At 36.1% G+C, this 15,620-nt stretch overlaps 1 protein-coding gene across 1 annotated transcript in view; it reads right to left on the bottom strand.

The window, feature by feature from the left end:
* Positions 1 to 15,620, bottom strand: part of col4a1 (collagen, type IV, alpha 1) — a 65,716-nt gene that overhangs the window by 25,538 nt on the left and 24,558 nt on the right. Inside the window, exons 2-8 of the mRNA XM_049485104.1 lie at positions 6,289 to 6,345; positions 3,324 to 3,413; positions 3,096 to 3,140; positions 2,799 to 2,843; positions 1,069 to 1,131; positions 894 to 947; positions 737 to 763 (exon numbers count right to left, since the gene is read on the bottom strand). Of these exons, the coding sequence (XP_049341061.1) occupies positions 737 to 763; positions 894 to 947; positions 1,069 to 1,131; positions 2,799 to 2,843; positions 3,096 to 3,140; positions 3,324 to 3,413; positions 6,289 to 6,345 (381 nt within the window). The remainder of the gene's footprint in view (positions 1 to 736; positions 764 to 893; positions 948 to 1,068; positions 1,132 to 2,798; positions 2,844 to 3,095; positions 3,141 to 3,323; positions 3,414 to 6,288; positions 6,346 to 15,620) is intronic.

The following is a 15,620-nucleotide window of genomic DNA, read 5'->3' as shown; positions in this document are numbered from 1 at the left end:
TAGTGTCTTTCCTTTTTTTTTGGTTCCTTCCTGCTTCTGTCCTGTTCTCTATTGTTTACCTGTCATGTTTCCCAGCCATGTGCTACTGTTGTGTTTTGGTCTTGTCTCTGCCTTAGCCCCGCCTTGTCATCTGTAACCCCTCCTGTCTCGTTTGTAACTCCGCCCCCCTCATTACCTCCATATGTGTCCCTAGTGTGTGCCTGTGTATAAGTACCTCATGTGCTTCTTTGTTCTCTGTCGCGCTTTTTGTTTGACCGTGTCCTGTTACTCTGTCCAGATCGTGTTTATATGTTTTGTTTAGCCTTAGACCTGCTGTGTTTTTTGTCTTCAGTTGCCCAGGTTTTCTTTATGTAGTTTGTTTCTTTATGTGTTATTTTGGCTTGTTTGTTTCAGTCTTTTAGTTATCCTCGGTTTCATAGTGTTTTCTTTTAGTTACCTTTTTGTTGTATTATTCCATAGTGTTTTGTTGTTTGTTAGTTTCTAAATGTCGAATAAAACTGACTCGCGTTTACATCCGGCCTCCTCTTCCATGTTAAACTGTGTTTTGGCATTTTTCAAATATGAACTGAGAGTGCAGTTGACTAAAATTAGGGGGTTTAGTTACGCCTTATCAAAAGCATTCATCAGATTAAGACTCTGGGATTTAGAGATATTCAGTGTTGATTTATAACTAATTTACAAGCGCACCTATAATATACAGCACAAATCGATTAATGCAGTATGCATGTCTCCGTACCTTCATTCCTTGAATTCCTGGAAGACCCTGCAAAGTAAAATCAAAATAGTCACAACTAATCAATACAACCAGTGGTTTCATTATTATAAAGTGATGATCCACAGCAGGGAAATTAAAAGATAAGGAGTTTATATGCATTATTAGTCCGTTTCCTTACTGGTGGTCCTTGCAGTCCATGTATGCCTGGAATTCCATCAACACCTCTTTCTCCCTGCAAGAAACCAACATTTCCTTTATATTGGCCAGCGATTACTTTATCATTTAAGTTTGATTCATATAGTTAGATTAAACAATGCCAATGAAGTATAAATAATACAAATAAAATATCTCACTTTTGTTCCATTGCACCCTGGAATACCTGCTGGTCCTGGTGGGCCATCTTGACCTGGGAGACCCTAAAGAGAGAACGGGAAACACACAACACACAACATTACATCACATTACATTACAATAAATACCAGGGTTGGGGGGTGCAGACCATTATCCATGTGCATGAGACATCTCATCTCATTAGCTTTATGTTTCCATATGTAGTTGATATAATACTGGGAGAAACTAGAGACATTTGTATTATATTTGTATTGTTTTATTTTTTTTTTATAGCATTTGTGCCACATATGAAGCATAATGCTCTGTATTTCATTCAGAACAAATGTTAATAAACTCTAGTAATACAATAAATATAGTTCATTCTATATGCTAAATTAATCTTAATATGTTGTGGTCAGAGTGGTTTGCATATATCTCTAAAGACTATATTTTATTTATTGATTTAAAATTAAAACTACACTATAATATATCATTCAACTTTTGTTCTCAAAATGTATAATATTAAATTTGAATTCTACATTGTGTGTTACAAAGTGTTATAAACAATTTAATAATAAAACATATTTTACTAATTTAATAATATAATAATTTCTAACTATATAATAATTTAATAAGTGTCATACGTAGGACAGTCTAGAATATATAGATTCTTAAATAGTTCTTGTTTGTGCATAAAGTTCTAAAAAATATTTTTAATGTTGTAACTTCTTTAAAACTAAAACAAAAAGTTCTTTACAGCCTTTTACCTCATCTTAAGAATGCTGTGGGGATGTTCTGGAAAAGATTCTTTCGGAAGCAAAAAAAAAGTTACAAAAACCTTTTATAATTCTTGAGAGGGAGTAGGTTTACCTTCTAAAAAAATCTAAAATAAGTCAAAGTTATTTATAAAAATATGATTATATAAAAAATATCAAGCGAGGAGAATGAAACAATTAGTACAAATGTTATGCTGCCATCTACTGTCTTAAGCATGGAAGTGCATAATGACCATAAACTATGTATTTCTGGTTATTCTTTAAGGATTCAAACAGTGAAAAATCGTTTACATCAGCCTAAGTATTGTTATGACAGTTTTATTCACTGTGAGGATCTAATTGTTGGTAAAGTAGAGCAGGTTTCAGAAATAGACAGAGGTTCATATATTTAAATATAAGAGTAGTTATACGGTAAAACTCACTGCTACCCCTAGTGTTGAAGATCAGATGCTACAACTAAGTTCTACATTAAAGCATCATGCTATAAAATTACACTTTTAGGTCCTCTAATAAAGCTTTTAGTGAACTCCAAGGCTTTTCTTAACGTGTAACTTCATAAAATGATATACAGAAATATTTTAAAGTTTCGGAAACTCAAAAAAAAAAAAGTATATTTGTATATTTGCACCTGCCTATGGTTGGAATTTTTTGACAATATAGCAGATATAGGATATATAGATATGAATAAAATATAGGATTCAAGGAGACTTTATAGTCTTTAATATATTCACATTACATGTGGAACATGAGGTGATACGAAATTGAAATCTCAACATCCATTTCCACCCAAAAACACAATTACTATGTAAAATATAAAAAATAAAGAATAGTAAATATATTAAAGAATAATATTATTACATTTAAATAGACATAAATAATAAATAAGAAAAGTAGAAAAGGGTAGCAGCAACATGAATTTTAGTAATGTCTAATAATAATCCAGTTATCAAACATCAAATTGAAATTTTGGAACTTACCGGCAGACCAGGGTTTCCTGGGAAACCAGCTGCACCAGGAGGTCCCTAAGAGAACAAGGAGAAGTTACTTATCAAAGAACTAAAATTAGCAAAGAAAAATTTCAAGCATTTTTGTTAATTAATATTTCTGGTAAAGTTCCAAACATATATACTTTATTACTTTAATACTGTAATTCTGTGTCATTTACAGTATCACAGCTGTCGTTATCTGCCGGCAGGTTATCTTTAAATATAATCCTGTTTAGTTAAAATCTAAAATACGAAATGCGTTATGGTTCAGAGTAAAGAATTACTTACACGAGCGCCTTTCAATCCAGGAGTGCCGGGCTCTCCAATATCTCCCTATAAGAGATATAACACACACACAATGTTATACTACATCCCTGTAGAACCCTGACTAAAATTAAACAGTAGATAATACTTTAGAAAAAATAAAGTATTTTGCAAGAGAATGTAACAGCACTATAAGTTCTGCATATATATACAATATAACTGGTGCTAAATTGAGGTTTGTCTGTGATGCACCTTTGGTCCCACTGGTCCTGGAGGGCCCTCGTGCCCCTGCATACCAGGAAATCCCATATTGCCTTGCAAGCCAGGGAATCCTCTGTCACCCTGTGTGCCAGAAAATGAAGAAATAAAGCAAAGATGAATAAAACTGCTTCAGAAAAAAAAAATGAAAATGCGTCTCAGTGTTACACCACTAGATGGCGCAACAGGTTAAAACAGAAAATAAGACTTCTTCTGTAAGAAGTCTGTCAAAAGACTATTAAAGGGATAGTTATTCACATTCTTTGTTTTTTGTAACTGAAACATAAGAGCCCAGACCCATTTCTAAATATATTGATGCCAAATTCAAAATTGAATCAGATAAATTCAGTGAGCAGATCATTCTTTTTTTATAGGAATATGATGTTAAAATCTTGATGTAACACAAATAACACAATTTCTTAGTTGTATTTTAACATTTTGCCATAGAAATCGTAACAGAACTAGTTATTATATTGATCATAAAACAATAATTAAAAGCATTTGAATTGTTTAAAATGGTTGGAACAGATCTGTAAAAGCTAAAATACACTTTTAAAAAAGGAGCTAGTTTAGTTTTATCTCTAGAACTAAACCTAAAACACTCCTACGTTCTGTATAAATAAGATCAGAGGAATGAACACAAAACGAGATACACACACTGTCCTGTAGTAGTGATGCTCTCAAGATGTTCAGTTTTTGTCACTTAGGGACTTCAGGATAAGTTAATATAAAGGACTGTAGAGTCCTGTACGGGAATTTGTTCGTTGTTTCTGATCATCACAGTAGGCTCTTTTGGGTTAAAATAGCATCTGAAGCATCTACAATAGATTACTATAGATAATAAATATTAATTAAATATAGATATAACAAGACTACATCTTGCATAGAGATAAAAATATTACAAAAAAGTATAATATCATAACTTTAGCACAACTGAGAGGTAAAGTAAAAAATACAAATTATCTTCTTCTACAGTGATATCTGTCAGAAGGTAAGATATATTAGGCAGCAAATAAACATTCAGTTTAGATGTATGGCACCATAAGGTGCACTTAAAATCCTCAAATTTTCCCAAAAATCGTCTGTGCACCTTATAATCTGATGTGCCTTATGTATGAATGCTACCAGTCAGGTTGTAAGGTGTAGTAAAGCCACTCTGCTGAAGTACTGAGTTATACAGGAGTTTCAGTTTAGTTATACGGCAGTATTAGCATTAGCCGCTAACCCCGCTAAGCGCTAGCACTTTGGCCATTCAGAGTTGAGTATTATAAGCCTGTAGCCTGCTGCTAACCCCAGCTAGCACTGCTAGAGCAGCATTAGCATTACCTGCTAACCATGCTATGTGCTAGCTCTTTCACTGTTCAGAGTTGAGTATTATTAGCCTGTAGCCTGCTGCTAACCCCAGCTAGCACTGCTGGAGCAGCATTAGCATTACCTGCTTACCATGCTATGTGCTAGCTCTTTCACTGTTCAGAGGTGAGTATATCAGCCTATAGTCTGCATGTTTACCGTTTTAAAACAAGCTACGTAGGATGAAGCACTAGCTAATATTACCCTGGCTTACCAGAACACTCAGGGTTCCTCAGTGTAGCGCTGTCGGGCGGCTTTCGCCACTAACAGTGGCTAGTGCTAGTGGTTAGCTGCTAATGCTAATGCTGCTGCACCCAGTTTTAGTGGAAATCTAAAAAAATATATAAGCTTACTGTAAGTAAACTGAAGTGCTTTACTCACCCAAATGAAAAGAGAAATCTGTGTAGATTAATATTCAGTGCTCATTAACTTTAATATATATATATTTAAGAATTACAGTTTTGTTTACTTAACTTAGCTTAGCTTTAGCTTTTAGCTCTGAATTAGAAGGAAAACATGGCAACACCCCTGTTCCTTACTAGTGTCACATTATGCGCCTTATAACATAAATATAGCCTTATGTATGAAAATTGACCAGAAAAAAGATTTTTATAGAAAGTGTGCCTTTCTAATCTGGTGTGCCTTATAGTACAAAAAATACAGTAAGTAAGCAATTTATTAATGCAAAATGAATATAAACAGTTGAATAGTAGAAGAGTTTCTGTGCATTACTGCAATCACTTTTTGTGCCAATATCTCAGGAGCTTGTTGGTGCATTGAGAGTTATTCTACATGGCATTTATACTTAGTGCACTCTCCCTCATGTACAGGGTGTTCTACAAACTGAATGAACCTCACAGTGGGGGCTCATGGGAACTGAGATCAGGCAACTTTCCAAAGTTCTCAGGAAGGTTTTGAGACGGTGACCTCAGCGTACGGTGGAGAAAACAGAGGAAATTTAAATGTGAAATAATAAGTGAACCAGTGCAGAGAAATTCGTCACCTTTTAAAGAGAAAAAAAAAAAAACATCATGACCTCATAAAGCTCTGGCTGGAGAACTTCAAACTCATTGTGTCTGCTTGTTTAGTTTGACTCAGGTCCTAAATCCGCACCCTCACTACTGACCTTTTCCACTGAGGTTCAGCGAGGCTTAATGCACGGCTGATGTTGTCATGTAAACACGAGAAAGAAAGAAGCACCACAAACATGCCAAGATGCATGAAAACTGTGATTAAAAACCAGGGTTACTCCACCAAATACTGAACTGAACTCTTAAAACTTTATGAATATAAACTTTGCATTATTTGAGGTCTGAAAGCTCTGCATCTTTTGTGTTATTTTAGCCATTTCTCAATTGCTGCAAATAAATGTTCTAAATGAATTTTTTTTTTTTTTTGGAATTTGGGAGAATTGTTGTCTGTAGTTTACAAAATAAAACAACAAAGTTCATTTTACTCAAACATATATCTATAAATTGCAAAATCAGAGAAACTGATTCAGAAACTGATTGGGTCTCTTAATTTTTGTTTTCCAGAGCTGTATATTATTATAAATATAAAAAAGAAGATGTGAGTTGGAGGAGGAAAAAGAGATGGAGGAAGGACATACCTTAGACCCTTTCACACCACTGCAGTCACACTTCCCACATGATGATCCAGAACACCCCTGAAAAAAAGAAAGAAATAAGAGGTTGTGTTAAACTTTTTAGACCTGATTTTTGTTTTAGTGATGAAAAATATATTACACTAATGCACCTTTCTGTCTATAATGCATTTTAAAAAGGTTCTGCAAATAAATAATTAAAATGATAAAAAATAAAAATAAAAATAAAATACATTATTTGTATTTATATGTTCATTGCAGTGAAATTATTTTCATTTCACTCCATATAACTATTATATAGTTTTTTTCGTTTCACAATCATTCCTAAGCATTCCTAAACTCATAAATTCAGTGTTTACTCTGCCTTATTACCTGGGATGCTTCCACGCTTTACTGAACTAGTGTGCAAACCTTTATTGGCTGTTTGATTGGCTGATATATGTCTGTTCTGATACACAATAGGTCTTAATCTGTTTGCAAGAATACAAAAAGAAGAAGACGGGTGTTGGGAATTGCTATGCACACAGGGTTTGAAAGGGTTAATTCAGTAAAAAGTGTGAGGATATCACAACACACCACCAGATGGCACCAGATGTGCTCCTCCAAGTTTCCATCTAGAGTACATCAGGGTGCTACTGCTTCACTTCTTAGTTAAACACTATGTAGAAATCAATGGATTCTCTATAGATAATATAGTTTAACAGGATATAAAGCAGGCTATGACTTTTGCTGCAGTCTAAACACTCATTAGGAACACTCTACTGTAACAGTAACGTTACATCAGTCTTATGATTGTTAGGGCTCTCGGGGCTCTTAGGGCTCTTAAGTCTCATGCATTGGGCAACTCAGAACCCATTTCACTCAGTCTATTCTTGGATTTCAATTGGGTTACAATTATCTATTTTTTTTTTTTGTTTGTTTGTTTGTTTTGCCACTCAAATTTGGGACCACATTTCTGGCTTTTTAACTATTTGTTAACGTCAGTGGTGAAATGTGGCTAAAAATAGCCATCTTACTTTAGATGTAAAACACTGATACCTAAACAAAGATAATAATATAATAAAAATTGGTGTTTAAAGATATCTTGAATGATCATTAAAAATAGTCAAAACACATTCGGTTTTCATAACATTAACCTCACCTTGGCTTAGCATAGCTTTGCTAACTTAGCTTAGCTAAGCCGGGCTGTTCTGTAGCATTCTAGACCCAGTAGTCGATTTGTTCTACCAGGCTCATTGCAAGAGAAAAGAGTACAGTAGCAAATAATATATAGATCAGTGGGGTTAAGTGGGTTGTGAGTTGAGTTGCAAAAGGTTTGGTAATTCTACCCTTTCTATTCTAAGTCAGTTCAAACTATTTCTGACTAAGTCAGTTGAGCATCACAATGATGTTAAAATTAATAATTGATTTCAGTTTAGTCAATATTTACAGTAAAGTGCTGTGCAATATTTTATCACTTGTCACATAAGGGAAATAATACAGCATTTGTATTATTTGTGTTTGACCTAAATAGAAAATTTGGAATGTTTTTCATGTTTCATGACATATCTACCAGATTACATCTGCATAACATAATTTATTACACTTCTGACTTGGATATTCAGATTGCATTATTAAAAGAATATCACAATATGCTGTTTATATCACAGAAATACTCATTATTGCAATGTCATTTCCCCCCCATTATATTATTCAGCTTTAATTTATAGTGTACAAAATATCAGAAAATTCAAGAAAAAAAACTCAATTCATCTTGATAAAAAAATAAAAAAAGTGATCAATCTGAAGTGATTTTCAAATACTCTAAATCCACATTGGTTGTATTTACACAGACTGGAAGGTGTGAGGGTAAATGTGGTGTTGCTGTGGTGTTAACGTTGCAATAAATGCCTTCAACAGTCCACACAGACCAAACCAGCTGGGACAAATGTTCATCACTCCATCACTTCCTCCACCCCCTGATCTTCTCCAGCACACTTGAGACCAGAGCCTGGGAACAGACCAGCTCTCCTCTCTTACTCCATCCCTCCATCCTTCTCCATGCTTCTCTCTCTCTCTCTTTCTCTCTCTCTCTCTCTCCTTGTCTCTCCAAGGGCAGTCATTCTTTCGCTCACGTGTGAGGCAGTCAGCCAAAAGTCTGCAGCTGGAGCACAGCACCAGGGGTCAGGCTGCGATCCGCCCTCGCACCCCCATGTTCTGGGTAATTGAATCAGTGTGTGGGTGCTGCTGAGGACCATGAGAACCACTGGTATTGGTCTCAGCTCCTCTGGGTCTGTCCACTGGGTCTGGCCAGCAGTGTTTACCCAGCCATGGCCTGTTCACTTTCAGGACTTCACATTTGACTTTACCTCACTTAAGTGACCTTAGCTTTCAGACTTTCTAAGAAACATGATGATATATAGTCTCTTTTGGCTAAATGTGTCACTTAAGACCATATACAGTGTTTCCCACACGTATTGTACTGTACTTACTGTAGGGCACTCCTAAAGTGTTAAGTACTTTTTTAGCCCACTCTTAAAAAAAAAAAAAAACATGGTTCGATATTGCTCAACCCTGATTTATGATTTTATTATTATTATTTTTTTAAACATAGAGTACACTAGTAATACAGGCAATAATGAGTATAATATAAATAACCATTTCCACTCTCTATGGTATTTCCCCCTCCTTTGGGGTATACAGTATAAACATTGCATTTACACTCATAAAACTAACAGTGCCAAAAGGGGCTCTTGTAAGGTGACAAGACAAACCTTTTGGTTCTCTAAACCATTGTTTATTAAACTGGGGGTTGTAGCCCCCTGGGGTAGGTGCAATGGGATGTGGAACTTTACTATATACAGTTGTATTTTCAATGATACCCCTTCACCATTATCTGTTTTGCCCTATCTTAAAAAGTGGTGCCTTAATAATAACAGCACTTGTGCTCTCCAAAAACACACAAAAAAATGTTTTTGTGACAAGCGCACATGAGAACTTGCAACGCTGCTCACATGGTTCTCTCCCTCTACACAATACCATTGGCTGTAGGTAGCCGCTGCTCTTGACCCACAGTCTCAACTGGTCTAGGTATTAATTCTGCTAGATGTTTGCCAGGCATCCATGACTCGTTTGTGATCTGCTGCCACTTTGGTGATGGCTCAGCAATTGTCTTTCAGCAGTTCACAGTACATTTCTGAGCTTAGTGGCATTGTTGAATTGCCTCTAAGCAGAGATTTTCGTCTGTGATCTACAAAAAAACTTTTAAAGACTAGAACTGTAAACTGGGAACATGTAGGGGGTTGAGGGGCTGCAATGGCACTTACAATCCAAGAAGTGGGCCTCCAAATCAAACTAAACGGGTTCGAGAACCACCACTCTAAACCACTCTTAATGTTCTCAAAATGGGGTCATAAATAGGGGCATGAATAGCCAGAGGCTCCACTGTAGGCAATGAAATGTCGCCTTTCTTAAATTTTGAACAAACAAGACCATGAATCAAACACGAGAATGAGGATAGGTCTGAAAATAAGCCACAAGTGGTTGGACAAGAGTCAGACGTGTGTATGGAGTTCATGGACATAGGGAACTGTGGTAAACTGAGATGTTGGTGCTGTCTCCTGCTGCTTGATGACTGCTTACAGGTTTGTGGACAGTAGAGAGAATAGATGCCATGTCCATGTTACCTTCTGGCTCTCTCCTTTTAGTTGTGACAATAAGTTCCTACAGAATGACTATATTTTAGTATACAATCTACATAATCCAAAGAAAACCTTTAGCAATCCAAACGTCTATTAATAAGATTCCAAGATCAAATCCCACCCCTTATCTCTGTCTCCTTAGACACAACGTTCCAGTCAGATACACAGATCAAACATTCCTGCATGTCCATAGCATGACTGAGGTTAGGAGGCCTCCCATCTCCGAAAAACCCACCACGCACTGAACGCTAATCTCCACACATGTGGATATATGCTTTATCACCTAGATGTGTGTTTCAGCACCCAGCACTGCCGTGATGGCCATCTCCAAAGCTAAACCTCAACATCTCTAATCTCAGGCCTGCATCACAGAAGTAGAGCAGAACAGCTTTGAAATCTTCATCTTGTTTTCCCTTCCCGGTCGGTCTTGCGTCCTCCGAAACCCAAACATGATAAAAGCGAAAAAATAGCAAGAGCACTGATTACAGGATATTCAGCTAATGATTTCTATAGATGATGAAAAATGCATGTGGTTAAATGTCTGCATCATATGAGACAGCTCTACAGAGTGTCTTATCCGGATGTTATCCACTGTGAAGTCTGTAAAGCTCACGATGCGGGCTATCGTGAGCCACGAATGCATAAATCGTCTTTTTCACGGTTTTGTCTGGGGCGTCTCTGTCCTGCTCTCAAAGCAAACAATCCGTAACTATGCAAAAGAAAGAAAGAGGTGTGAAGAAGAAGAAGGAAGAGAATGGAGGAACTGAATCACAACCTTATTTACCAATCTCCTGCTTCAAACTCAATTTGCTGAGCCAGACAATCCAACAGGGCCAATGTGGAAGAACTTGAATTGAACTGAATCTGATCTGTGAATTTGCTACACATCTCATGTTCAGATGTAGCTTTCTGTTATTCTCATTTTAAGACCTTTACTTCTGATTAAAATTCCTAGTAATCTCACTAGAAATATTGTCAATATCACAATTCCAAAGAATGTGACAGTACTGCTTTTCAATTTATATCTATAAATAAACATTTTGCTCAGATTAATGTGAAACGTAGGCGCAAAACAAGGGATACACACTCATACACCCAAAGAAACAAATGAAAAGTATCCAAACTCAACATATAACATGTTAACTAGCTAAATATCAGCAAATTTTAGATGTAAATCTCATGTTTTTCTGAGACCACAGAGCTGACCCTGCTCAGCACAAATGATAATGCTAGATGCAGCTTTGCCACCAGAAAGTTTAAATTTCAAAATAAAAGTCTTTAGACCTTCCAATAAGGTTGAAATTAAAGAATAAATGTCCCTAAACCACTTAATACTTTTTGTATTTTATTTGAACTACTGCTTGGTATAATGTATAAATATATTATGTAGAAATATGTCCGACATAATTTCATGATGTCAGTTTCTTACAAGTTTTCTAATAACATTTTCTATTGATTAAGAAAGTAAAAGAGAAAAAAATGCATATTTGAGGTCAATTTTAATCAAACATTTTGTCGGGCCCTATGACTCAAATAATAGTTATTCTTTTGCTTTTAACTGAAGAGACAATAAAACAAACTGGTACTGGGTACTGGTACTGGTACTGGTACATATAGCCAACTGTCACATTTTTGTTCCATGCAGAATCTGGGTGTTCCTGTAGAGTCAGGGTGTTGCACAAACATGGAGTGAAAGTGTTTGTTTGAAAGTAAGATGAGCGCAGATAGGACTTTAGGAAAAAGAAATGTAACAATTCATGACATGGAGCAATTAAGTCATGGTGAGCCATAGAGATTGGGTACATGCTGGCCAGTTTGATATCTCCTATCTCCTATATCTTCACGTTTCTTTCCTCTGGAGAGTTATCCAAATTAAACAGATAAAGCGTGATAAGAAGTGCGAAAGCCCTGCAGCAGAACTGTTCCAGCACTCCTCTTTTTATTCTGGCATTTCTCCATCTGTAGCCTCTCTTTAACCAAACAGTGCAGCGCTTAGCCGAGCGTGCATGCGTGTGAAATACGTCACGCTGATGTCACGCGACGACAGCACACAGCCATAAAGTGCGAGAATACTGATTCCAGCTGTCGGCTAACGCTTAAACAGTCGTTATATAAGGTAACATGGATAGTGTACGTTGTGCAATAAGAAAATGAATTCTGTTTAAAGTCGTGTCTCCTGTAAATAATGACCTGGCTGGCCAACGGTGTTAATAATAATATTAGAACGCATTCCAGCTTCACTCAGTTTAGAATTCTTAACTTAAAAGACCTGAAAGTAGTTGGAATTCAAAGGTACATTTCTACTATAGCTGTGTATTAAACATCACATTCTCAAATTAAAGCACAGTAACTGCATAGGGTACACAAAAGTAAATATAAATAGAATTTAAAGTTATTTAAAGCAGATTAACTGCATAAAAGTACACCAAAGTAAAGTACTTAAAGAAAAAGATGTGAGCCCTTAAAAGGTAACACAAAACATTAATTATGATTATTTCTGAAAACATGCCATCTTTCTGATCTGACAGCACTAATTCAAAGAAGACCTCAACCAAGGTAGAAAAAGAATTATACAGTAAACTACAGCTGTTTATTCCACCAGATAACAACAGGTCATCCACAGTGGCTGAAACATCAGGCCAGTTTGTGATGGGAGGTAACCCTTGGCCTCAGGATGTTTTTCACACAAGCTGCCAAAAACAAAAGGCACATCTGTGTTTGAATCAAGGAACATCAGGAACTAGAGCAAAAGACTCGAGCTGCATTACAAACAGAACTGTCCCACCTTATTGGAAATTTTCCCAGTATACATTAAGCAAAAACGATGTTGGGTTCCATTCTGTCAGCCAAGAACAGAAAGCTGAGGCTGCAGTGGGCACAAGCTCACCAAAACTGAATGCGTGGCTGGTCCAATGAATCGACATTAAAATAATAATAATTATTTTATATGTGATATAATAAATGACCCTGATGTAATATGTGTGATTTAATTCTAAATAAGATTTAATTCCTCTTATTTAGAATTAAATCACACATATTACACCAGGGTCATTTATTATATCACATATAAAATAATAATTAATATTTCAATATAGATTCATTGGACCAGACCACAATTACTTTTGGTGAGCTTGTGCCCTCTGCAGCCTCAGCTTTCTGTTCTTGGCTGATAGAATGGAACCCAACATAATTTTTGCTAAATGTATACTGGGGTAATTTCCAGTTTGGTCTATTGAATAATGACACAATCCTGTGCAAATCACGGGATAGAAATCTTACAATTAAAAAAACGCCTTATAGTTTATTATTAAAATGTATTTACTATGTTTCTACTACTGATGATACTTTGTATCTACTATTTTAAAGTGTTTTTCATTTCTTCTATTCATATGAATAGTTCGTTTTTTAGACATATAACCCAGCCACACAAGTGTGAGTCTGAAGTTGCTTAACAAACGTATAGTTTTTGTACAAAAAAAAACTCCATACGGTAAGGTTTTTCAATTAAAATATTTTCCTGGGTTATACACTCCTTCCATAAACTCAGCAGACACAACAGCAAGAAAAGATGTTGAAGCACTTAAAGCTATAGAATGTTTTCAGCACATGTAAGGGTGCTTCCTTTAAAGTTTGATGAAATGCCAGATTTTACTGGGCTATCGTGCATATCTGTTATCTAGAAAGAATGCGGGTTATTGTTGTCGTTTTTGGTTTTCCAAAAGCTAAAACAAAGCTCTTCCTACTGGTGAATATCAGCTTCTCCTCCAGCCTTCTCCACCCATTATCTCCCAAGTTCTGAGGGGATGCTGAGGAAGCTTTCCTTCCTTTTAAGATAGAGACGCTCAAAAAAACACCACAAGATAAATAAGCTAAAGTACCAACAGGGCAGTAACAGGGCTGTCAAAATGAGTAAAGTGCACTGTTACTAAAATCTAACAGTGACTATCATGTGGGTTCAACTTCTCAGTTCTACATCTTTCTTAAAGATACAGAATGGAAGCAGAACCGCTGCTGGAATGGGAAATGAACTAATCTGCTTGCATATGTCACACGCTATAATTTTACATACCATAATTTGACCTAGGCTACAGGCAGTATTAAGTATTAACAGTATTAAAGATTTGAAGATTTAAAGAGATTTTAAATTGTCTATCTATCACAAGGCACAGTTCCAAAGAGCAAATATTATGTAAGAAAATGAAAAAAAAAAATACAGAATAAAACATAAAAATAAAGTAAAGAATAAAATGTTGCCTAGACACATTAAAATTCTTACAAATACAATAAAATAAAATGACTGTGGCTGTAATAATAAATATAAAAATATCCTGTATAAAACAATTCAAATTATTCAAATGATTGCACCTTTTATAACTATTGCTCAATTGATGTGATGTGATATATGCAGCTACTATCCAGACACAAAACATATAATAACTTTTAATGTTTTTTGAGTGACCCAAAGCACTGCACGCTTTCTTTCTCATATTCACAGTCAGATCAGAATCTAAGATTGTCACGTCTGGTGCTGTTAGCTCCTCTGTCCCTTCCACACCCAGCTCTAACGGAGGTTCTCAGGTCAACAACTACACTACCCAGAATGCACCACCCGCTGACATCACGCACTCACCTGATCACGTGACACCTCACCTGCTTCCTCCAGGAAGTCCCGAATACTGATTACTGGCACTATAAAGGTGCACGCCAAACAGACTACCACGCCGCGTATTGTAGGTTCTCCTCTTTACGAAGCGTTACTTATCTCTTGTCTCAGTTTATCTTGTTTATGACCTTGCTTTTGTTTTCTCGACGCCGATTATTGCCTTTGCCTCTGATACTGGATTGTTTGTGTATGACTCGGACTGTGTTTTCACTACTGCCTCTTGGATTACCTCTGATACTGGATTGCTCGTGTATGAACTCTGGACTGGTTATCGCTTCTGGTATGGTTTTGCCTGCATTACTCTGTTTACTGGTGATCACCCATTTCTCTGTATCGACTCTGATTACATCTGTTTATTCTTATAATAAACACATTTTGATTTTATCAGTATCTGCACGTGTCTGCCATTCTGTACATACCATGACAAAGATGAATAATAGAGTCATCTTAATACCCTTAATTTATAGAATTCATTGATATTGTTCCCATAAGTCCTTTCTCACGGTGAAACCTATTGCCCTATATGTAGCATGGTGAAGTTCAGAGTGGGCCGTAACCGAGCACTAAAAGTTAAATGCTGCAGCCTCATTATGAGCGACTCGTGTCACTAAACCACAGTTTATAGCTTCCATGTGAAGACAATTAGGACTTAGCCCCACAAAACAGGTCGTTCTCAAGGCTTCATTAGCTCGGAAAGGCTAAATACAGGATTCTAGGTCTCGGACACTCTTGTAAAACCCATTGACCGAGACAGCACAGCACATAAATGAACAGGTATGTCTAGTTAAAGTCTTTAATTGAAAAATAGGCCTAAAATAGAGTGAAAGTGGGGAAAGTGGAGATAGAAATGGAGCAGGTCCATTTGAAAACGTGTGACAGCACTATTGTGGAGCTACTGTGGCATGTAAACTGTCCATCAAACACTTGGGAACTCGACTTGTCCTTGAGGATTATTCCCAAGATTATATATATTTTTCATATATCTTATATATCTT

This window comes from Astyanax mexicanus, chromosome 11 (assembly GCF_023375975.1).
Source record: "Astyanax mexicanus isolate ESR-SI-001 chromosome 11, AstMex3_surface, whole genome shotgun sequence".
NCBI classification, from domain to species: Eukaryota; Metazoa; Chordata; class Actinopteri; order Characiformes; family Acestrorhamphidae; genus Astyanax; species Astyanax mexicanus.
This window is presented reverse-complemented; position numbering and strand designations above follow the sequence as displayed.